Source organism: Rhinatrema bivittatum, chromosome 1 (genome assembly GCF_901001135.1).
Source record: "Rhinatrema bivittatum chromosome 1, aRhiBiv1.1, whole genome shotgun sequence".
Taxonomy (NCBI): domain Eukaryota; kingdom Metazoa; phylum Chordata; class Amphibia; order Gymnophiona; family Rhinatrematidae; genus Rhinatrema; species Rhinatrema bivittatum.
Window position 1 is genome coordinate 534,122,040 of NC_042615.1, and position 25,790 is coordinate 534,147,829.

The 25,790-nt window shown below is 46.0% G+C and overlaps 1 protein-coding gene across 4 annotated transcripts in view; it reads right to left on the reverse strand.

Annotated features, from left to right (window-relative positions):
- The window catches only part of KIAA2026 (KIAA2026 ortholog), a 335,679-nt gene that overhangs the window by 199,682 nt on the left and 110,207 nt on the right, over positions 1 to 25,790 (reverse strand). For all 4 annotated transcript variants that reach the window (XM_029613945.1, XM_029613954.1, XM_029613962.1 and 1 more), the window contains exon 3: positions 16,277 to 17,700. In XM_029613945.1, the coding sequence (XP_029469805.1) occupies positions 16,277 to 17,700 (1,424 nt within the window). The remainder of the gene's footprint in view (positions 1 to 16,276; positions 17,701 to 25,790) is intronic.

Genomic DNA, 25,790 nt, shown 5'->3' on the forward strand with positions numbered 1-25,790 from the left:
GAGTTTAGTGTAAGGCGGATAAGGTAACTAGGGCATGTAACTCACTAACTCTGCGAGCTGAAGTGATAGCCAAAAGGAAAATCACTTTCCATGTGAGATATTTTAGATCACAGGAGTGAAGAGGTTCGAAAGGTGGTTTCATAAGGCGACCAAGAACCAGATTAAGGTCCCAAGATGGGGCCGGAGGACGTAAAGGTGGCTTCAAATGGAGCAAGCCTTTAAGAAAGCATGTTACAAGGGGTTGTACCGAAATAGGGACACCCCCGATACCTTTATGGAAGGCGGCTACCGCACTGACATGCATTCTAATGGAAGAGGTCTTTAGACCTGATTCTGACAAATGCCAAAGATAGTCCAAAAATTTAGAAATTGGACAGGAAAGGGGATCAAGGGACTGAGAAGTGCACCATGATGTGAACCTTTTCCATTTATAGGAGTAAGATTTTCTTGTGGAAGGCTTTCGTGAAGCGATGAGGACACGAGAAACTGAATCCGATAGATTAAGTGGTTGAAGGACTAACCGTTCAACATCCATGCCGTCAGGGACAAGGCTTGGAGATTGGGATGGAGGAGGCATCCGTCGTTTTGAGTGATCAGATGCGGGTCCCTTCCCAAGGGAATGTGCCTGCGGATGGAGAGATCCTGGAGTATGGGAAACCACACTTGGCGTGGCCAGTGAGGTGCTATCAGGATCATGGTTCCCTTGTCCTGACGTAGCTTCACAAGAGTCTTCGAGAGAAGAGGAAGTGGAGGGAATGCATAAAGCAGACCGGTCGACCACGAGAGGGAGAATGCATCCCTGGGCCGAGAGTGCTGAGTTCGAATGAGAGAGCAGTAATTGGCCACTTTGTGGTTCTGAGGGGACGCAAAGAGGTCTATGTGGGGATAACCACATTGCTGGAAAAGAGAGGTCGCTACCGAGGGATTGAGTGACCACTTGTGCGGTTGGAAGACACGGCTCAGCCGGTCTTGCCAAGACATTTTCTACCCCCGGCAAGTAGGTGGCCCTGAGGTACATCGAACGGGAGAGGGCTTCTGCCCAAATCTGCGCAGTTTCCTGACAGAGAAGGAAGGAGCCTGTGCCTCCCTGCTTGTTGATGTACCACATGGCCACCTGATTGTCTGTCTGAATCAAGATTATGTGATTTGATAGGCAATCTTGGAAAGCCCGGAGAGCGTATCGGATTGCCCAAGCTCCAGGAAATTTATCTGGTGTTTGGCTTCCTCTAGAGACCAGAATCCTTGAGTTTGTAAATTGTTTACGTGGGCTCCCCAGCCGACATTGGAAGCGTCGGTGGTGAGAATTATTTGTGGATCTGGTGGATGAAAGGGCAAGCCTTGAAGGAGGTTGGATTGATTTGTCCACCAGGCAAGAGACAGACTGAGCGCATCAGTGATGCGAACAATGGTCGATAGAGGCTGTGTGGCTTGGATCCATTGCGATTTTAGAGTCCACTGCATGACTCTCATGGCTAGATGGGCCATTGGAGTAACAAACTGAGGAGGCCATGTGTCCCAGCAGAATGAGGAATTGGCGAGCTGTTGCTGTGGGTTGAGACTGCAACTGGTAAGCTAGGGACACCAGGGTTTGGACACGTTGATGAGGAAGGAAGGCTTTTGCCTGTAAGGTGTCCAAGTCTGCTCCAATGAAGGATAAGTTTGAGATGGGAGCAAGTAGGATTTCTCGTAGTTGACAAGAAATCCCAGAGAAATTAGAGTTCGAATTGTCAGGGAAGACAGAGCGATTTGCTGGGTTGGGGCCCTGATTAACCAATCGTCCAAGTAGGGGTAGACATGGACGCCTTCCTTCCTGAGGAGCGCTGCAACCACTACGAGACATTTGGTGAAAACTCGTGGTGCGGATGCGAGACCAAATGGGAGCACTCTGTATTGATAGTGGTTTTGGCCTACTAGAAATCGGAGGTATTTGCGATGAGACTGAGTTATCGCAATGTGGGTGTAAGCGTCTTTGAGGTCTAGAGAGCAGAGCCAGTCCTCTCTTTGCAGCAGAGGGAGAAGAGAGCCCAGGGTTACCATCTTGAACTTTTCTCTGTGAAGGTACTTGTTGAGGGCCCGTAGGTCCAGGATTGGTCGAAGTCCTCCTGACTTTTTTGGGATCAGAAAGTACCTGGAATAGAACCCCAGTCCTCGTTGGGAAAGAGCAACGGGTTCTATAGCGTTGGACTGGAGGAGAAGAGATACTTCCTGCTCTAGAAGAACAGAGTGGTCGGTAAGTCTCCACGCTTGCAGAGGTGGAGAGTCCGCAGGAAGAGTTAGAAAGTTTAGATGGGGGCTGCCCAGTAGAGAGGACGCAGCAAATCTCGCTCCGTGGAGAAATTTTTTCTTCTTGCCTTTCTTGCAAGTATTGTCCTTCTTTGTTTGCCTATAATGCCTCACACTAAAAGAAAGGCAAAATTGAAGCCTTCATTTACCTCGACGCCGTTATCGGATGTCTTTCAGCCACGAATCGAGACGATGTTTGCAAGTACCTTGAGAAGTCAGCCGGCAGGAGGAAACGCGGGACTAACCGACGCTGAGCAGGCAACGGTAACCCATGTGGAGGAGGTATCCCTCGGTCCCGGCGCGCCACATACCCCGGATCAACCGACTGAGATCTTCAGCTCGTCCGGAGAGTTTATAACCGGACAGCTGGAAAGGAAAATGGAACCCGTGAAGGCCCCGAGAAAGGAGGAGAGTGATCTACCCCTTTCGGAGAGCCAAGGAGAACGAGGCTCCAGGGACCGGGCGGCCATGGAACAACTGCCTGACGGTAAGACCGGGGACTTGGAGGCTTCAGGGAGGAGTGAGACTGGAATACACATTTTAGGAACTCTTCCTCTGGTAAAACCACAAGAAATAACTGTTGAAAGTATTTGGAGTATGTTTGTTTCAATGGACACATCTATAAAATCAATGTCAAGTCTATTAAGGGAAAATTTGCAACATACAAGGAGTATGGATGAAAAAATGTCAATTTTAGAGAAAAAAGTCTCTGAGAATGAGGAAAAAATCAAGGACATCAAGGAGATTCAACATAACTTAATAAAATCCGAGACTATTTGTTATAATAGGCTTGAGAGGTTGGAAAATGAAAATAGACGAGTGAATTTAAGGATCCTTAATTTCCCTAAAATGAAAGGACAATCACCACGAGATTTATTTAAAAGTTATCTTAATAACATCTTGAAGTTCCCAGAGGAGGGTATGCCAGCACTATCTAAAATATACTATTTACCTGGGTCTAAGGAAAAGACGTCAGAAAATAATCCACAATTACAAGTGAGAAAAGAAGAATCTTTGAATATATCTGCGCTCCTGGAAATGACTTTAGAAACAGTTATCGTAACAAAAGAAACTTTGTTAGTAACGTTTTTGTTCATATCAGAAAGAGATGCTGTTCTGAGAAATTTTCTTAGAAATCAAGATAAAATATTCCACGGCTACAGAATCTGGATTTACCCAGACGTTACTAAAGTGACTCAAGAAAAAAGAAGGAAGTTTCTCCAAATGAGATCTGAAGTGATAAACAGGGGTGCAAAATTTATACTACGCTTCCCGTGTAGATGTATAGTGATCTTTCAAGAAAATAGGTATATTTTCCTAGACCCGGTACAGTTACGTGTATATCTGGACTCACATTCCTGATATAAGCCCCAGGTAATGGCAAAAAGTTAAGCTCAGGTACTTCCCTTAAGGGCATGCGTTATGTTAGGAAGTATATGTTTTTTCTTTGTGACTGCTCAATTTGATCAAGGACTCCCTTTTTACCTATGATTGTTCAGATATGAAAATGTTCTTTAATAATTACTTTGTATATCTAATTAGATATTATTATTATCTGTTTTTTCTTGAACTAAAGTTCTGTACAACTGTTTAAAATTCAATAAAAAAAAAAAAGAAAGAAAGTTTAGATGGTAACCCTGTGCAATTATCTCTAGCACCCAATGATCTGTGGTGATGTGATGCCATTGGTCTGTAAAGTGGCTTAGTCGACCTCCTACTGGTATGTTTGGTAGAGGGATTAGGCATCTGCTCTCTAACTGAAAGTCAAAACCCCGACGCAGGGCCTGGTTGCGGAGCTGGTGTGGGTTTTTGCTTTCGAGGTTGGCGAGGCTGAGGCTTTTGATACGGCCTCGTTGACCTGGATTTGGTGTGTGGGGGATAATACTTCCGTGGACGGAAGAATGACTTTTTAGGTTCCTTCTTAAATGGTTGTTTAGAAGGGACGTCAGAAGGAATCGATGAGAGCTGTTTGAGGGTCTCATGATGATCCTTTAATTCAGCAACTATTTGTTGAATTTGCTCACCAAACAAATTATCCCCTAAACAGGGCAGGTCGGAGAGCCTGTCCTGAACCTCCGGGCGAAGGTCAGAAGACTTAAGCCAAGCCCAGCGCCTTGCCGAGATGGCTGTAGCAGACAGTCTAGTGGAAGCATCGAAGATGTCATAAGATGTTCGTATCTCATGCTTTCCAGCTTCACAACCTTTAAGTACGAGGGTTTGAAGTTGGAATTGTTCTGGTAAGGTATCTGAAAATTCTTGTATTTGCTTAAATATGACCCTATTATATTGGGTCATATACAGCTGATAAGAAGCTATTTTAGAAATAAGCATGGCCCCTTGGTAAACTTTTCTGCCTATACTATCTAGAAACTTGCTCTCCTTAGTAGGAGGTATGGATGAGTATGGTTTCATTCTTTTAGCTTTCTTTTGTGCTGACTCTACCACAACAGAGTGGTGGTCTAGCTGAGGTTTTTGAAAGCCAGGTGCTGACTGTACGAGGTAAGTAGAGTCCGCTCTTTTGTTTACTGGAGCAACAGATCCAGGGGCTTCCCAATTCTTTTTTAAAAGGTCCAGAAAAACCTGATGAATTGGAATAGAAGTGATGACTTTTGGGGCATCCAAAAACTGGAGTAATTCCATCATTTGATGCCTGTCATCTTGCTCCGATTGAAGCTGAAAAGGGACCAAGTCCGACATTTCCTTCACAAAATTTGTGAAAGAGAGGTCCTCGGGAGGAGAACGCTTTCTACTTTCAGCAGGAGAGGGTGGTGAAGGTAAATCATCGGTATCCGTGGAAGAGTTATCACCCCAGGTGTCATAAGGGTCAGGTTGCTGACCTGTAGGACCCCGAGGGGGTTGGATACCGGAAGGCCCCGGTTGAGGCTCCGAGAAACCCGAAGGAATCACCGGGGGCATCGAAAATACCCTTGGAGGCATCGGTGCCGGCATCGAAGGCATCGATGGAGCCGATGTGCGTATCGCCCCGGAGGAATGTATCGGTGGCGAGGGACGACATGGCACCGATGGAACTACTCCCGAAGGAGGAATTCGATACGGCGTTTCTGCACCCGATGAAGTTGGCATCGGGGAGCGCACCGGTGCTGTCGGTGACCCGGGTATTACCGGTGGAAGGGCGGTCATGAGCGCTTCCATCCGGGCGAGCAGCGGTGCCAGCGCTGCTGGAATCGGGTTGATGACTGGTTCCACTCTCGGTGGCGGAGTCGGCGCCGAAGGAGTCTGGAACCGTTGCATCGCCTTGTCGATGGCCTCCTGGACCAGCCGGTCCAGTTCTTCCTGGAGACCTGGGGTAACAATACCCGGCTCCGCGGAAGAGGGAGGCTGAGGCTGAGCCGTCACCGGTGGAATCGCGGCTCCCAAACCCTGATGGGGTGAGGGTTGCCTCAATGTCTCAGATACAGAAGTGGACGGTGCCGCTTCTGATCGAGACTTCTTCGGGGGAGGCTCGGACGGTACCAAGGTCGAAGACTTCGATTCCTCGATGGGCCGAGACTTGCGATGTCGATGACGATGCTTTTCCCTCCGATCCCCACGATCCTCGGGGGAAGGGTCGGGGGTCGATGGCCGTGGAGACATCGATGGCAGACGGTCACCGGGAGGTTGCCGACGATGGAAGGACTTCGACGGTGCCAGTTCAGAGGACGTTGATGCGATGGACGGCGTCGGAGTGTGAGCATGGAAAAGGAGTCCCATCTTCTCCATTCTGGCTTTGCGACCTTTTGGTGTCATAAGGGCACATTTGGAGCAAGTCAGGACATCATGCTCACTTCCTAAACATAATACACAGACTCTGTGAGGGTCTGTGATAGACATGGTGCGCTTACAATCTGGGCACCGACGGAACCCCAACGCCATGGCCATTGACCAAAAATTTAGCCGCGGGATGGTCGACTGCCAGCAGGCCGCGAAGGCCAAACTTGACGGTAGTCGGCGAAAAACTTACCGAAACACCGCGGACTAAATTTGGATAGAGGGGAGACCGCTGTGGGGCGTATTTTACTTCAAAGAAGTTCGAGAAGAATTTCCTGTCAGGAATGTGGTAAGAGCTCCTTAACCGCGTGGCTGCTGCTGCGCGGAAAAAAGAAGACTGAAGGGGGACCCCTGCTGGCTGCAGGGTTGGTGCCGTGCTGGGCATGCCCAGTAGGGGCCAGTCAAAGTTCCAGAAACTTTGACAGAAGTTTTCCGTGGTTGGGCTCCATCCTCGATGTCACCCATTTGTGAGGACAACCATCCTGCTTGTCCTGTGAGAAAATACAAACTGAGTGTTTGTATTTAAATAAAAAACAAAAACCCCAAAAAGTAGCCAGAAGCTAGAAATAAGCTAGGAGCAGTGATTACCTAAGTAAAAAGGTTAAAAAGTTCAGCTCAGTTACTCACCTTGGAAAAGTGTTGAGGTAGTGTGATTTGGTTTGAATAGGTACCAACATTTGTTAATCAAGAGAGCAGTGAGTCACTCTGGTTGACTAACTGAAGTTAGACTGGAAGGAGCAGCTACAAAAGTAAAAAATGTGCAAGAGGCGTGGTCATTGTTAAATACCATTCTAGAAGCACAGTCCAGATGTATTCCACACATTAAGAAATGTGGCAAGAAGGCAAAACGATTACCGGCATGGTTAAAAGGGGAGGTAAAAGAAGCTATTTTAGCCAAAAGATCTTCATTCAAAAATTGGAAGAAGGAACCAACAGAAGAAAATAGGATAAAGCATAAATGTTGGCAAGTTAAATGTAAGACATTGATAAGACAGGCTAAGAGAGAATTTGAAAAGAAGTTGGCCGCAGAGGCAAAAACTCACAGTAAAAACTTCTTTAAATATATCCGAAGCAGAAAGCCTGTGAGGGAGTCAGCTGGACCGTTAGATGATCGAGGGGTTAAAGGGGCACTTAGAGAAGATAAGGCCATCGCGGAGAGATTACATGATTTCTTTGCTTTGGTGTTTACCGAAGAGGATGTTGGTGAAGTACCCGTACTGGAGAAGGTTTTCATGGGTAATGATTCAGATGGACTGAATCAAATCAAGGTGAACCTAGATGTGGTAGACCTGATTGACAAACTGAAGAGTAGTAAATCACTTGGACCGGATGGTATACACCCCAGAGTTCTGAAGGAACTAAAAAATGAAATTTCAGACCTATTAGTAAAAATTTGTAACCTATCATTAAAATCATCCATGGTACCTGAAGGCTGGAGGATAGCTAATGTAACCCCAATATTTAAAAAGGGCTCCAGGGGCGATCCGGGAAACTACAGCCCGGTTAGCCTGACTTCAGTGCCAGGAAAAATAGTGGAAGGTGTTCTAAACATCAAAATCACAGAACATATAGAAAGACATGGTTTAATGGAACAAAGTCAGCATGGCTTTACCCAAGGCAAGTCTTGCCTCACAAATCTGCTTCACTTTTTTGAAGGAGTTAATAAACATGCGGATAAAGGTGAACCAGTAGATGTAGTATACTTGGATTTTCAGAAGGCGTTTGACAAAGTTCCTCATGAGAGGCTTCTAGGAAAAGTAAAAAGTCATGGGATAGGTGGCGATGTCCTTTCATGGATTGCAAACTGGCTAAAAGACAGGAAACAGAGTAGGATTAAATGGACAATTTTTTCAGTGGAAGGGAGTGGGCAGTGGAGTGCCTCAGGGATCTGTATTGGGACCTGTACTTTTCAATATATTTATAAATTATCTGGAAAGAAATACGACGAGATAATCAAATTTGCAGATGATACAAAATTGTTCAGAGTAGTTAAATCACAAGCAGATTGTAATAAATTGCAGGAAGACCTTGTGAGACTGGAAAATTGGGCATCAAAATGGCAGATGAAATTTTATGTGGATAAGTGCAAGGTGATGCATATAGGGAAAAATAACCCATGCTATAGTTACACAATGTTAGGTTCCATATTAAGTGCTACAACCCAAGAAAGAGATCTAGGCGTCATAGTGGAAAACACATTGAAATCATCAGTTCAGTGTGCTGCGCAGTCAAAAAAGCAAACAGAATGTTGGGAATTATTAGAAAGGGAATGGTGAATAAAACGGAAAATGTCATAATGCCTCCGTATCGCTCCATGGTGAGACCGCACCTTGAATACTGTGTACAATTCTGGTCGCCGCATCTCAAAAAAGATATAATTGCGATGGAGAAGGTACAGAGAAGGGCTACCAAAATGATAAAGGGAATGGAACAGCTCCCCTATGAGGAAAGACTAAAGAGGTTAGGACTTTTCAGCTTGGAGAAGAGACGGCTGAGGGGGGGACATGATAGAGGTGTTTAAAATCATGAGAGGTCTAGAACGGGTAGATGTGAATCGGTTATTTACTCTTTCGGATAATAGAAAGACTAAGGGGCACTCCATGAAGTTAGCATGTGGCACATTTAAAACTAATCGGAGAAAGTTCTATTTTACTCAACGCACAATTAAACTCTGGAATTTGTTGTCAGAGGATGTGGTTAGTGCAGTTAGTATAGCTGTGTTTAAAAAAGGATTGGATAAGTTCTTGGAGAAGTCCATTACCTGCTATTAAGTTGACTTAGAAAATTGCCACTGCTATTACTAGCAATGGTAACATGGAATAGACTTATTTTTTGGGTACCTGCCAGGTTCTTATGGCCTGGATTGGCCACTGTTGGAAACAGGATGCTGGGCTTGATGGACCCTTGGTCTGACCCAGGATAACATGTTCTTATGACTGTTGCTATTTAGCAAAACAATTCTCTCTGGCAAGATTCACCCTCTTGAGATCAGAAAGAGCAAGGAGAAAAACAACTGAATTTAAAATTACATTATTTTATTTTTATCTAATTACGAGGGTAAGTCAGTAAGTAAGTCACAAACATACATGGGATTAATTTTTATGAAATTTATTTAAATGCAAAAGATGAATTATTTACTGTGAAATATACAGAATATAGTCACAAACAGTTTTTCTGGAAAAACCAACTACTTTTCAATGTAATTGCCGCAAACATTTATACATTTGTCCCAGCGTTTGAAAAGTTCGTCAAAACCTTCTGCGTAAAAGTCTTTTGGCTGGCATCGTAACCAGCGCTTCACCTCTTGCTCCACTTCATCCTGGTGAAATGTTGGATAAGTTCTTGGAGGAGAAGTCCATTACCTGCTATTAAGTTCACTTAGAGAATAGCCACTGACATTAGCAATGGTAACATGGAATAGACTTAGTTTTGGGGTACTTGCCAGGTTCTTATGGCCTGGATTGGCCACTGTTGGAAACAGGATGCTGGGCTTGATGGACCCTTGGTCTGACCCAGTATGGCATTTTCTTATGTTCTTAGAACACCCAATTTCTTTCGCAACTTCATCAATTGTTACCCTCTGGTTAGTGCAAACCATCTCTTCAACCTGTTTCACAGTTGCCTCTGTCACAATCTCTACAGGTCGACCAGGTCTGGTTTCGTTGTTCACGTTGGCACGTCCTTGTGCAAATTTATCGGTCCAGTTATAAATTGCTTTACGCGAGAGACATTTCTCTCCATATACTGGATATATTTTTTTATGAATGTCTTTTGCCACTAAGCCCTTAGCCCATAAAAATCGGACAACAGCACGTTGTTCTTCGACCGTACAATCTGTCAACACGGCAGCCATTTTCCTTGTGTACACAGCCCCTGCGCATGCACAGTTTAAATAACTATTTATGTACATAAGCACTTCTAGGGTGCTGCCATCTATGGAATATGACAACATTACAGATATATGTTTTATTACCTTAGTAGAGAGATTTGTGACTTACTTACTGACTTACCCTCGTACTAACATTTTTTAACTAGCCAATCTTGATTAAATATGTTTCCAAGCACAGCTTTATACCAGTCCTCTTACTGGCACACTGAACACAAGCTAAAATGGTGAAGGGGAGGGAGAAAAAGCAAGTTAATTTTCCATCTTTCTAACAAAAAAAAAAAAAAAAAAAAAAAAAAAAAAGTGTCCACTTTTCTTGCTTCTCTATCCAGTTCTCATCAGGATCTATTAGTGTTTTTGACCTCCAGTATTTTCCCCCTATATTTTCACTCACATTCCCCTAGTATGTGTATGCTGGCTGAGCATTCAGCAACCTAATCTGACCAGCTTAGTAGGATATAGCTCTGTTAAATTTCACTTCCCCTTGGCAGATGCTGAGTCAAGCAAGTTGAAATGTTCTCCACTCTTGTAAGTGCAATAACTCAAAATTTCAAAATAGGGAAAACTGTTTAATGAAACAATTCATTTGCTGTAGTTTAAGGCTTGGCATGTGCCAAGGGAACTCTTGCTCTCTCTTTCCAGCAATGCTCCAATATCCCAGCAGGAACACTATAGTTTTCTAGATAAAAGTCAGTTGCTGCACATCTGGAAGATAAATCCAGGATATAATTTTCAAATCTATAACTGGTTTTTCTAGTGTTAAAGATAATGGAATAACAGCACTGTTTCTTAAATTTCTATTACAGAGCAGACAGTTCAAGCACTGGTACTACATTAATACAGTCTGTATTAACACTGCAGTCTTTGGTGTCTGTTCTAAAACTACCAAGTGCCAATTAATGCCCACATGTTTTCTGATATTAATACTTCTCCAGGAGAGCTGGATGAGGCCACCAAATAATTTCATACAGGCCAAGAAATGACTCACTGATGTAGAAACATGATGGCAGAAAAAGACCAATTGTGCCCATCCATCCAATTAATTTAGCCCCAAACACTGGAGGGTGTGGGCTGTAAGTCTTAACTAAATATTCTCATCACTTCCTTAGAAATTCCCTGTATTTATCCCATGCTTTCCTGAATTCAGATACTGCTTTTGTTTCTACCACTTCCACTGGGAGATTGTTCCATACATCCACCACCCTTCGCTGTAAAGAAATAATTCCTAAGATTATTCCTGAGTCTACCTCCTTTCAACCTTAACTCATGATCCCTCATTCAATAGCCTCTTTTCCATTGAAAAAGGCTCATCTCCTGTGTATGGTAACCTTTGAGATATTTGAATGTGTCAAATCTCCTCTTTCGCCTTTCCTCTACAGCAGGTGTGGGCAAACTTTTTAAAAACACATTACTGGAGCTTCCTGGGATCCATGGGCCAGGTCCCCCTTAGAACTCCAAGAGCAGGAGGAGGGACAGGCAGTCAAAGTTGCAAATACAACACATAGTGAAGGACCAAAGCAGCAACCATACTAATAAGCAGATCAAACCACTTAAATAGAACATGTAGATCATTCAAACCTCTTATAACAATGTTCCAATCGCCTATAAAATAATTTCAAAACAGATACATCAAATAACACCCAATAATTAAAACTAGTAAGGATTTTTAAAAAATTCCCTCTCTGGATTAACTGAGTACTTTTGATTTCCAGATGCCCTGAGATTGTCGTGGATTAGCTGTGCAGACAGAGATGGAGGAGTTGTTGCAAATAAATGCTCACACCCACCAATACTACACAATGCTCTCTTCCATCCACACACACACAATGCTCTCTTCCATCCGTACACACACACACACACACAATGCTCTCTTCCATCCGTACCCAAACACACACTCACACAATGCTCTCTTCCATCCGTACCCAAACACACACTCACACAATGCTCTCTTCCATCCGTACCCAAACACACACTCACACAATGCTCTCTTCCATCCGTACACACACACACTGCTCTCTTCCATCCGTACACACACACACAAATGTTCTCTTCCATCCACACACACACAATGCTCTCTTCCATCCGTACACAAACGTACACACACATACACAAATGCTCTCTTCCATCCACATACACAAATGCTCTCTTCCATCCACACACACACAAATGCTCTCTTCCATCCGTACACAAACACACTCACACAATGCTCTCTTCCATCCGTACCCAAACACACACTCACACAATGCTCTCTTCCATCCGTACACACACACACTGCTCTCTTCCATCCGTACACACACACACAAATGTTCTCTTCCATCCACACACACACAATGCTCTCTTCCATCCGTACACAAACGTACACACACATACACAAATGCTCTCTTCCATCCACATACACAAATGCTCTCTTCCATCCACACACACACAAATGCTCTCTTCCATCCGTACACAAACACACTCACACAATGCTCTCTTCCATCCGTACACACACACACACAAATGCTCTCTTCCATCCACACACACACACATGCTCTCTTCCATCCACACACACATGCTCTCTTCCATCCACACACACAATGCTCTCTTCCATCTGTACCCACACAAATGCTCTCTTCCATCTGTACCCACACAAATGCTCTCTTCCATACACACACAATGCTCTCTTCCATCCACACACACACAATGCTCTCTTCCATCCCTACACACACACACAATGCTCTTCCATCCCTACACAAAAACTAGTCTCTTCCATCCGTACACACACACACACTGCTCTCTTCCATCCGTACACACAGACACACACACACGCACAATGCTCTCTTCCATCCGTACACACACACGCACAATGCTCTCTTCCATCCGTACACACAGGCACACACACGCACAATGCTCTCTTCCATCCGTACACACAGGCACACACACGCACAATGCTCTCTTCCATCCGTACATACAGGCACACACACGCACACTGCTCTCTTCCATCCGTACACACAGGCACACACACGCACACTGCTCGCTTCCATCCGTACACACACACACAATGCTCGCTTCCATCCGTACACACACACACAATGCTCGCTTCCATCCGTACACACACAATGCTCTCTTCCATCCATACACACACACACTGCTCTCTTCCATCCGTACACACACACACACACAATGCTCTCTTCCATCCGTACACACACACACACACACAATGCTCTCTTCCATCCGTACACACACACAATGCTCTCTTCCATCCGTACACACACACACACAATGCTCTCTTCCATCCGTACACACACAATGCTCTCTTCCATCCGTACACACACACACACACACACACACAATGCTCTCTTCCATCCGTACACACACACAATGCTCTCTTCCATCCGTACACACACACACACACACACTGCTCTCTTTCACCCACACGTACTCGTTCTCTTTTCCTCCCCTCCAGTAGCAAACGATGCTCCTCTTCTAAAACCCTGCCAGCCATGCAGACAATTCTGGTGAGGATGAGATGCATCTCTTCCTTCCTCGCCGACAATTCCGCTGGGGACACGCTCCTCCTCTTCCTACCCGCCAGCTGCACAGTGAATTCCGCTGGGTACCTAAAGCTTTTCTTCTTGCTGTGATGCTCCTCCTCTTCCTGCCCACCAGCTGCGATGCTCTGTTAATGCTAAGGAGGGTGTCACGACTGGTTGCAGACACCTGGCTCACCATTGTCAACAAAAGCTCGTGATGTCAGGCTGCTATTGATCAATTCACACCCAATTCTCCCATGAATTTCTTTCACATTAAATCTATCAATCCTTCAATTGCTCACAAGTCATGAGTCATCTCACTCAATCAAACCACAATTGTTCGCTGAGAGGCTATCGAGCCTGTGTTATGATCCGAACTAGCCTCGCATTTAAATGAAAAGGAAAAATTTGTGAAGAATGGAGGAAGGGTTTCATATATCTGAGTTTGAAACCCCCACCAGGGTGAACTCAATTCATGTGTATATAATCATGAACCAGACCTCCTCCATCCCATGTTTTTTATATATTTTTTGTTGAAATGTGTGCAACAAGCTTGAACCTCTTGTGTCTTTTTTTGTATATATCTTTTCACTTGCACATTTAAATGCTTATTTTTCTTTTAAATATCATATACAAATAACTTCCTGAAATAATTTGAAAGACCCGACTTATCTGGTGAAAATTGACAACCCGACGTAGCCACGTTTCTGGTCCGCAACCGGACCTTTCCTCAGGGGATGTTATCCTATTTCGAAATCAGTCGGTGTGCCAGAGCCTTATCCCAAGACGCCAAATGCGCTCAATGTGTTATTGAAACGCTACATCCTAACCACCGCTGCTTTTAACCTGCGCACACGGATGGTACAACCACCAATCGCAACGCTCATCGCTGTGACGTGATGACGTCTATTTCGAATCAATGAAACTCCATTCGGTATTTGGTATCTCAAGGCTGCTATTGATGACATCAATGCAAGGCGCTAGTGGGCCAGTTACAATAGGGAAATTTAATAGGCTGGAGGCTCCGAAAAAAACTGTCATCGGGTCGGGTTTGGCCCACGGGCCATAGTTTGCCCACCCCTTTCTATAGGGTATAGATGTTTAAATCTCTATCCCCATATGCTTTAGAACGAAGACCACTGACCATTTTAGTAGCCATCCTCTGGACTGACTCCAACCAGTTTATATCCTTTTGTAGGTACGGTCTCCAGAATTGTATGCAATATTCCAAGTAAAGTCTCACCAGGAAACTATGCAGAGGCAATATCACCTCCCTTTTTCTGCTGACCATTCCTCCCTATGCAGCCAAACATCTTTCTAGCTTTTACTGTCTCTTTATCCACCTGTTTGAATACCTTAAGTTCATAAGATACAATTACCCTCAGATTCCGCTCTTCCTTTGTGCTTAGAATTAATGAATTCCAGTTAACATCTAAAAGAGTTAGATTTGAACCCATAACCTAGAGATGAAAATATCCCAACTCTGTATGTACCAAGTTCCCTTGGGCCATCCAGTCTCCCTTATTTTCAATTTTTAGCAATCCTCTCCCATATAACATGTCTACAATGAATCTAATTATTAGTATAATAGTGCTGGAAGACTGTTACAATGGTTACAGCTGGAAACAGCACAGGTAAGTACTAATTTTCCCCACCCACCTTTGCCCATACATGTTCAAAGATTGTCAAATGGCAACACCCCCAAAATTCTCCTGTGGCCACTTCAAGTAATATAGATGATGTACTGAATGGCTTAATAGTTTAGCCCCATACAAGTAAACAAAATTAAACAGTAATTAACAAGGGCTGGTAGCCATTTAATTGGGCCAAAATAAAAAAAACAAACCCTAATTTTTCAACTCCTCTACATTCTCAAATTCTCCTGCCAGCTGGTCTGTTTATTTGCCCATGTGAATGAAGTGTGGAACAGAGGATATACTCAATGCATTGCAAGGTGCTTCTGTAGTATGGGTCACCTACTAAAAGCTATTCAATTGTGCATTGGGGTTCCACATCATACTTTCTATCTTCTTGTGAACCAAGCTACTGGCTAGAGAGAAAACACAGGGTGTTTATTTTTAGTTTCTCACTGAAGGTATCCCTAAGTTCCCCTGAGCACAGTTGCATCCATTTTATCAGACAGTAGGGTAACGCAACAGCCTTTGTATCAGTAAATATTGCTGACCCCTTTTCCTTCCAAGGTATGTAGTGATTCCTTTGGACAACCGTGAAGCTAAGACCTGGATCATCATCTCTCATGAAGGTGCATTCACTGTAGCAATGTGAACTCTGCTTGATCTTTACACTGCTTTAGCATTAATTACTGGTTCGACTAGCAACATATCCCTGGTTTCTGAAATAGTGTGCTATATTTATTTTTTGATGCTAAGATTACGACATGTCCTAGCAAGAAAGGAGAAGTTCCATACCTGTCAGGAAGAATCAGCAGCAAACTGCTTCAAATTAGAGAGAGTAAGAAACAATACAAAAGAGAGAAAGCGAGAACAAGAGAATAAGATAGACAGAGCTTGAGAATATGATCACAAAAGAGAATGACTTGTTTGTGAATGCAAGCAAAGAGAACTTTTACAGTACACTCACTAGAAGCTTTTTAGCCTAGCAAACTTTGTAAGAAAAACATGTTGAAGCAGGTACCATAAAATAGTGTTATATCTGCAATAATTTCCATGATGCATTTCATGTCATGCACATGCAAAGCAATATAAAGCTCCAATGGGCCTGAATGGGGATCTGTAGTTTAAATTGTTGGCCCTATTCTTGGTAATTTTTCCTTCCTTTCTCACTAGTAACACTGAAGCCAACTTACCAGACTTGTGCTTCTTATGTTTGGTTTTCTTCTTGATGAGAAACAAGGTGCTCTGGATCTCAGGCTTGTAAGATTTGAAAGGATGAGCATGAAGGCCATCCCGCTTTTCCTGCAAGTTTTCATTCAGAATGTCTTTAAGTTTCTTTTTTTTCTTTTTCTTTTTTTTAGCACGCACCTTGGCAAGTTTCAGCTTTTTGTGGTTTAGCAGGGAATGCTCCAGGATGATGTCCCTTGCCATTCTGTGGCAGTTCAGATCAGGGTTGTCACTGTGGCTTCCGTTCACATGGACCTGGCATGTTTTAAGAGCATTCTCTTTCAATGGGCTGGGCTCAGTTTTCAGTAGGGGAGCCTCGCTGTACTTTTCCCCATTCTCCACAATTCTGACTTCTCCTGGGCTTAGAGCTTCTCCATAGCCAACAATCTCCCCAGGGCTGACTGGCTTCTTCATGTTTTCTTTACAGCAGCTAGTTTTCTTTGCGTCACAGGTCCTGTGAATTTTAATTTCACAGTTTGGTTTTGTTTCAGATTCTGCAGGCATGCTGCATCCATTAATGTCCTTGTCTGGAAGACAGCTTTCAAGGGAATCAAAATGCATGTCCAGGCTCGTCTTGGGACCTGGCAGCAGTTCCTCCTCACCAGTAAATTTCACCTCTCCATTGCTCTTGTTAGAATACTCAATCTTCATCTTTTGCAGTTTTATTCGTGGCGGTCTTCGTATTTTAATAGGCGGGATTGGAAATTCAGGTGCCTGAAAAGGTCGCTGTTTGTATATCCTTATGTCAGCCCCACAGAACTGTGGGAAATGAATGTAAGCGTTCTCCTGGGAATCATACCCAAGGATCACCTCCCTGCACTCATGGATGGGCTGCCCAAGCACAGAGTCTTGAACTTCACTCTGTGTCTCATACACAAAGTCACAGAGTCCCTTCAGCAGCCAAACCTTTTGGTAGAAGGGTAGTTTGTGAAATGATTTTTCCTCCAGAGGACTTGTTTCACCCAGTGCTCTAAAAAATTCAGGGCAAAGGCCTAATTTCTCAGCACAGCTGTCAGGTCTCTCTGCTTGCCCCACAACAGTATACCACTGCTGTACTTTTTGCCGGAGCGCTGCCTCCCATGCCCTGTATGGCAGTGTGGGTTTCCGATGCAAGCTGGATCTGCGATGGGGAGGGCTGAGCAGGGATGTCATGATCTTTGATAGGAAGGCACTACACTGCGGCATTAATAGACAACGCTCCAGCTCATAGAAAACAATTTCAGGCAAGTTTAGAATCTGTTGTGCTAAGCAAAGGAAATGGCCAATGGCTGGAATTTCCCACATGGTCTCCATGCGAGTGGGCACTGCCTGAGCAAGAAGATTTATTTCCCATTCTTCTATCTCCTTCTGGCTGGCTTCTTCTGCCTCTTTCCTTTCTTGCTCTCTAAGTCTATTGGAACAAACAGAGGAGTAAATATGAGAAATCATTATATTTATTCAAACATCACGCCACACTTTCACAAAATTAAATAGCTAAAGATAAAGCAGAAGACAGATGGGGTATGCTACCTCATTTTACAATTCAGTCAGACTACCAGGTTTAGCTATTTCACACTAGAACTAGTCAGTGTTTTGGACAGAGAAAAAAACCCCACAAAATTGTTACACTATCAGCCCAGACACCAACAATTAACTTTTAAACATTTATTTTTTACTTTACTTTGTCATATTTTCCTTTTTTTTTCCTTTTTATTAAAATATATTAATCGCCTTTCACAAAAGGTCAAGGCGATTTACAATAAGAACATACATAAAATGATTATAGAACATACAACATTAAAAAGCATACCATGAATTTCATGTAAACAATTGAGAACATTGGTCAATGTCAACAAACATTACCCATATTCAATCATATCAGCAATCGTTGAAAACATTTAGCAATATCCACAAACATTACTCATATTCAGAACCACCAAAATCATACTTACTCTATAAGCAATAATCACAGACTTCTATAAGAAGCAATTAATTTAGAACGCCTAGATATATATTTAACACATCAAAAGCACAGTGGAGAAAGAAGTCTTTCAAAGATAGTCTGAATTTTTTCAAATTATCAATAGCACAGAGTTCAAAAGGGAGGAGATTCCAGACCACTGGGGCAGCTACCAAAAAGGATGTCTCTCTAGTGGTAGATAGATGTGCTAAACGAACAGATGGTACCTCAAGTGAACAATGTTGAGAAGATCTTAAACTTCGCGTGGGCTTATAAATGCGAAGCAAAGCATTAGCCCAGGTTGGAAAATCAGGGCTAAGAAGTTTGAAGATTGTCATAGCTATCTAATAAGTTCAGAAACAGGTAACCAATTTAAACTGGATAAAACAGGAGAAATGTGATCATACCGTTTGGAATTTGACAATAGGCGAGCAGCTGCATTGAGAAGTAACTGGAGCGGATAAAGCTGAACTTTTGGTATACCTATCAAAAGACAGTTACAATAATCCAAATGAGGAAACAGTATAGCACGAATCACCGAATGAAAATCATTTGAAAACAGTAAATGCCAAAGAATAGAGATTAAACGAAGTTAAAAAAATCCAGTTTTAACAATTGCTTTGATTTGAGACTTAAAGGGTTTCACCTAAAAGAACCCCAAGACTCCTAACAGGCTTATTTAGAGAAAAAGAATGGATTGTCAAAGGACAGAGTGTTATTTAATGGGACAGAATCAGGACGATGAATTAAGAGAAATTCAGTTTTATTGGTGTTAAGGGATAATTTATTTTGATGTAACCATTTCTTGATGGTGATCATACAAAGATGAAGATGGTCCATAGTTTTTTGCCATGATGTTTGAATTTTAATAAAAAACTGAATGTCATCAGCGTGTATCTTAAAGCCATCCGTAATGGCTGTTAATAGTTTTGTAATGGGAGCAAGGTAAAGATTAAAAAGCATTGCTGACAATGCGGACCCTTGCGGGACTCTAGAATCTAATGGTTGCAGGCAAGTATGTTGATGATTAAATTTGAAAAATTGAAAACGATTATTCAAATAGTCAGTGAATCAAGCTAGAACAGTCCCAGCAACTCCTCACTCACGAAGATGAAATAATATTATATCATGGTCGACCGTATAGAAGGCCGACGATATATCAAGAGAAACTAAAAGAAATTGTTGGCCACCATCCATCCCACGCTTAGAGACAATCAAAGATACAAGAAGAAATTCAGTACTCATATTCCTCCGAAAACCAAATTGATGTGGATTCAAAATTTCATTGTCCTCAAGAAAATCTACAAATTGTTTAAAACTACGCCTTCAATAATCTTGGCAAAGAAAGGTAAAGAGGAAATAGGCCTATAATTCGAAACATTATTAGCATCCAGATGTGACTTTTTTGTTAAAGGTTTAACAGTACCAATTTTAAACCTATTTGGCATAACACCGAGGCAAGAGATGAGTTGACAACAGAAGTAATAGATGGCTCTAATACATCTAAAATTGCTTTAAAAACTGAAATAGAAATATTAGATTCTGAACAGGTATTATTCAGATGAGATACTACATTAGCAATTTCTATAGATGACACACTTTCAAATGTTGACCAGACAGAATTAGAGTCAGAAGATTCACAAGAAAACCAGAAGATGGAGGAACACTTTTTTCGCTGGTGCTCTAACCAGCATAAACTGTAGTTCATGTGTTACTTCTCCACTCAATCACAGACTAATCCCCCAAATTTATATTTTTGCCTTTTGTGCACCTATAATTTTTGTTATGTAATTTATATGGGTTGTTACTAAATAAAAAATACTGTAGATCTTAAAAAGCAACAATAAAAGAAAATTATTCCTTACCTGCTAATTTTCGTTCCTGTAGTACCAAGGATCAGTCCAGACGGTGGGTTATGTCCCCCGTCCAGCAGATGGAGTCAGAACAAGCTTCGAGGGTGTCACCATAGATACCAGTGCACCCTCTGCTGGAGCTCAGAATAACGAATAGCAAAGCCCAATCAAAGCAAAAAACAGTTTGGATCAAGTACACTTAACTATGAAGGAATAGAAAAAACACAACGAGGAATAGTCAACGATAGGCCACAACCAGCCAACTTGTGAAGAGCTGTGAACATCAATAAGAAAACTTGAAAAGACAGCTACATGTAAGAACCCGAGCAGGAGCCAAAATCCCAGAGTGGTGGGCATCTGGACTGATCCTTGGTACTACAGGAACGAAAATTAGCAGGTAAGGAATAATTTTCTTTTCCCTGTACGTACCAGGATCAGTCCAGATGGTGAGATGTACCTAAGCTTCCCTATTACGGGTGGGTCCCTGAGAGACCTGCTCGGAGAACCTGATCACCAAAAGTGCCCAGGAGTCGAAGGCGCCAGGTGTAGTCGATAATGTTTCGAGAAGGTGTGCGGCGATTTCCATGTCGCTGCACGACAAATTTCCTGAGGGAATACGGAACGAGATTCCGCCCAGGACGCCACCTGAGAGCGCGTGGAGTCATGACGCCCCGAGGCGGGATGCGACGCGCTCCGATGTAAGACGCGGAAATGGCGTCCTTTATCCAGCGCGCAATGGTCGTCTTCGATGCCTGTGATCCCTTCTTCGGCCCCGACCAGAGCACAAACAAATGATCGGATACCCGGGAGCCATTGGTAGCCTCCAGGTAGTGTAGCAGGGCGCGCTGGACATCCAAGTGACGAAGAGACCTCGGGTCATCGGAAGCAAACGCAGGAAGTTCCACCGTCTAATTCAAGTGGAAAGACGAAACCACCTTCGGGAGGAAAGACGGCACCGTACGAAGGGAGACTTCCGTGTCCGAGAATCGAAGATAAGGTTCCCTGCCGGACAATGCTTGCAGCTCCGAGATGCGGCGAGCTGAACAGATGGCTACGATGAATACCGTCTTGAGAGTAAGGTCCTTAAGGGTAGCCCCGCGGAGCGGTTCAAAGGGCGAGCCCGACAGGGCCCGAAGAACAAGGTTGAGGCTCCCAGAGGAGCAGGGATCCCTGACCGGTGGTCGCAGGTGCTTGACCCCCTTGAGGAAACGTGCGATGTCCGGCTGAAGAGATAGAGAGATCTCCTTCTGTATCAGGGAGTTCAGGGCCGCCACTTGCACGCGGAGTGAATTATAGGCGAGCCCCTTATCCAAGCCATCCTGAAGAAACTGAAGAATCAGGGGTAACGTCGCCTCCGCAGACCGGGCCCCGTGGTTGTAACACCACATCTCGAAGACCCTCCAGACTCGAATGTAGGCAACGGAGGTGGAAGGTTTACGGACCCGCAGCATAGCAGAGACCACCGCCTCCGGGTAGCTCCTGCGACGGAGGCGGCGCCGTTCAAAAGCCATGCCGCAAGACAGAAGAGTTCTGCCTGCTCGAAAAATACCGGGCCCTGGTGTAGTAGACTAGGAAGATGTCCCAGTCGAAACGGGCCGTCCACCGCCGGTTGCAGAGGGTCTGCAAAGCAGGGACGACGGGGCCACTCCGGGGCAACGAGAATTACGACTCCTCGATGGTTTTCTATTCTGCGAAGAACCTTGCCCCCCAGGGGCCAGGGAGGGAAGGTATAGAGCAGCTGATCTGACGGCCACGGAAGGACCAGGGCATCCACCCCCTCCGCGCCTCGCTCCCTCCTGCGACTGAAGAAGCGGGGGGCCTTGGCATTGCGGGAGGTCGCCATCAAATCCAGGTGCGGAGTCCCCCAACCGCGAACCAGGAGGTGCATTGCTTCGTCGGAGAGAGACCACTCTCCGGGGTCCAGCTATTGACGCCTCAGGTAATCTGCCTGAATGTGACCACCCCGGCGATGTGTGAGACCGCGATCCTGACGAGATGCATTCCATCAGAAGCGTTGACTCGAGGGAGACATGCTTGCTCCTCGTCCCACCCTACCGATTGATGTGGGCCACGGTGGTTGCGTTGTCTGAGAGAATCCTTACCCTCTCTGTTCCGGACCATGGGAAGAAAACGCTGGAGCGCTAGACGTACTGCCCTGGTCTCCAGGCGATTGATCGACCACGTCCCCTGCGTGGCGCTTCGATCGCAGGCAGTGCCCATCCCACCAGGCTGGCATCGGTGGCCACCACCACCCAATTGGGCACCTCGAGCGAGACGCCTCGAGCCAGGTGAGACGGGACCAACCACCACACCAGGCTGTCCCTGGCAGTCGTTGAAAGAGGTAGAATCACCTGATACTCCTGAGAGACTGGCTTCCAACGGGAGAGGAGAGACGCCTGCAGGAGTCGCAGATGCGCAACTGCCCAGGGCACCATGACGATGGTGGAGGCCATCACTCCCAGGCGCTGAAGATAAGTCCAGGCGGTGGGTTCTGACAAGGCAGAAAACCGAAGTACGTGTTCCCTCAAGGATTGGACCTTGTCCGGACGTAAGAACACCATGCCCTGCCGTGTATCAGAGCTCGCTCCCAAGAAGTCCAAGCGTTGCGAGGGCACGAGGGAGTTCTTGGAGAGATTCACCCCCCAGCCCAGGGAGCGGAGCACTTGAACAACCCTGGTCACTGAAGCCTGCCCGCGTGCGAAGGACTTCGCGCGAATCAGCCAGTCATCCCGATAGAGATGCACTAGGATACCCTCCTTTCAAGGGGCCGCCGCCACCACTTGGTGAAGGTACGAGGGGTGGTCGCCAAGCCGAAGGGCAGGGCCCTGAATTGAAAGTGCTGACCGAGGATCTTGAAGCGGAGATAACGCCGGTGAGCCGGAAGGATGGGAATGTGCAGGTACGCCTCCGTCAGATCCAGGGAGGCAAGGAACTCTCCCTTGCGCACTGCTGCAATCACCGACCGCAACATTTCCATGCGGAACCGGCTGACTCGCAGGGATTTGTTTATCTCCTTCAAATCCAGGATGGGCCGAAAAGAACCGTCCTTCTTGGGCACGGCGAAGTAGATAGAATAATGTCCCAAGCCCACCTCGCCGAAGGGAACGGTGACAATGGCCCCTATGTTCTGCAGCCGGTCTAGTGTTCGTTGCACCACCATCCTCTTGAGGACCGAACCACAGGAAGAGAAGAGGACCCTGTCCCTCGAAGGGCGGACCACTCCAAAGCGTAGCCGTTCCTTATAGTGACCAGGACCCACTGGTCTGTGGAGATGTTTACCCACTCCTCGTAGAATTCCATGAGTCATCCCCTGATGCTGGGGGTCGAGAAGTGCGCTACTCTGGCATCATTGTGTGGACGTTGAGGGAGGGTGCCCCTGCCCTGGACCATCCCGCAGGGGCCTCCTCCCACGAAAAGAACACGACCAGGGCTGAGACCTGGCGACGGTGGAGCGAGAGCCAGGCTGCCGGTAGGCCCTGTAGCGCCGCTGTGCCCTGGCCGTGGTTCTGGCTGAGGCAAAAGACGGGGAGGAGCGTTGTCTATCTTCGGGGAGTCGATGCACCACATTCTCCTCCAGAAACTTGATGATTTTAACCAGGTCCTCCCCAAAGAGAAACTTGCCCAGGAATGGAAGGGAGCCACGGCTTGACTTGGAGGATGTATCCGCCGCCCAGTTACGAAGCCACAGCAGCCGCCGGTCCGCCACCACGGACACCATGGACCTTGCCAGAACTCTAAAGAGATCATACAGAGCATCCACCCCGTAAGCTATGGCAGACTCCAGGCGGTCCGCCTGGTCAGTCTCTTCGGGAGGCAAAACCTGAGATGTGAACGGTTGCTGAAAACCCAGCGCAGACTGGCCCGCTGTGCAAGCGCGCTGCACATGACCGCACGCATCCCTAGAGCAGAGACTTCAAAGACCCTTTTGAGAAAAAATCTCCACCTTGCGGTCCTGGGTGTCCCGCAGTGCTGTGCTTGTCCTCTTGGTGACAGCAGATACCGCCGAGTCCACCTTCGGTACCTTGATAAATTCCAGGAAGTCTTCTGGGAGTGGATACAATTTTTTTCATCGTTCGGCTGACCTTTAGGGAGGCCTCCAGAAAGTCCCACTCACTAGCCAGGAGCTGCAGGAAGGAGTCGTGCGTGGGAAAGGCCCGGGGCCGCAGCCTCAGAGCGGCAAGGACCGGATCCCCCTTTTTTTTTTTTTTTTGAGGACGTCGAGCCTACCGAGGCCACTGGCGCTGGTGGGTCTGGCGGTGGATCCAGGTCCAGCTCCACAAGGATCTGAGGGATCAGATCATCTAACTCCTCCCTCTGGAAAATGCGTAGCTCTCGAGGGTCATCCCCCTCCGGATGAACGTCCCGAAGGGCAGGGTCCGTAGAGCCTGGGGAATCGCCCCCCTGAACCGGGGCAGCCGAACCCACGAGGTCAGACGGGCCCTGTGACGCAGTCGAGAGATACGGCGCCTTCGCGGGGGGGAGGGCCCGTGGGCAGCCTCCCCGGGGGCCTCCAGGCCCTACCAAAAAGCGCTGTGCATCAGGAAGATAAATTCCGGCGAGAACCTTGGCAAGCCCAAGGGAATAGCAGCAGGGGAGCCCGTTGAGGTTGCCTGGTCTGGGAGGGGGGTGGCAGGTGACAAAATTGAGGGAGCGCCCTCCCGGGAGTCTCTTCCTTCCTCCTGCGCGTGAGGAAACTCCTCACGCTGCAAATCAAAGATGGCCACCGTTCCCGCCAAGAGGGCGGAGGGGCTGGCCCGCGCCGCCCGGGCCACGCTGAGGGCAAAAAGATAAGGAGCTGACCGGCTCCGAGGTGCCTTCCCCACCGGGGAGGCACCTAGCACCTCGCGCGATATCCTCAACCCCAGCGGGACAGCCGAGGCATGATGGCTGCCAGGGGAGGAAAGAAGCATCGCGGGGGGGGGGGGGGGCAAAGGAAGCTGCCTGAGGCGAAGAAGAGTGCCGCGGGGGGCCCGGGATGGCCTACACAACCCGCAGCGTCGTCCCGAATGGCAGCAGGGGAATCTCCCTTCCCTACTGCAAGGCCCCCGGCAAAAAGAAAAGTAAGTCGACTCGGGGCCGCGGGACGACCGAAGCCGCCGCGGAGAGGCCGGCACCACCGGCTTCCACATGGCAGAGGGACTGCTGTGGAGCAGTGCCGCAATAACCAAAAGTACCTGAAAGGCAAGGCACATAAAAATAGAAGAAAACTTACCCCCACAATTCCAGGGAAGGGGAATAGAAAACAGAAGGGCCGCAGAGAAGGAGGCAGAACAAACTACAAGTCACGTCTCCCCAAAAGTTAACCTTTTTTTTTTTTTTTTAAACTTTCTATAAACGTGATCCAAACTGTGAAACAAAGGCAAAGAAAAAGGAGAAGACCACCCAATTCCTGTAAGCCCTGGGGAAGCAGCTGCTTCCCCAACTCTCATCTGCTGGAGTCAGAAAGATACTGAGCTCCAGCAGAGGGTGCACTGGTATCTATGGTGACACCCTCGAAGCTTGTTCTGATTCCATCTGGACTGATCCTGGTACGTACAGGGAAGCAATTTCCTTTGTAAATCCAGCTGAAATGTAGCTAGAGGCAACACAGGATATCCCCCCAAAAATATATTATAAAACTGCATTATAGAATTATATCATATCTTTGAAGATAGAAAACTAGAGAAAGTATGATGTAGCTCAGCATAG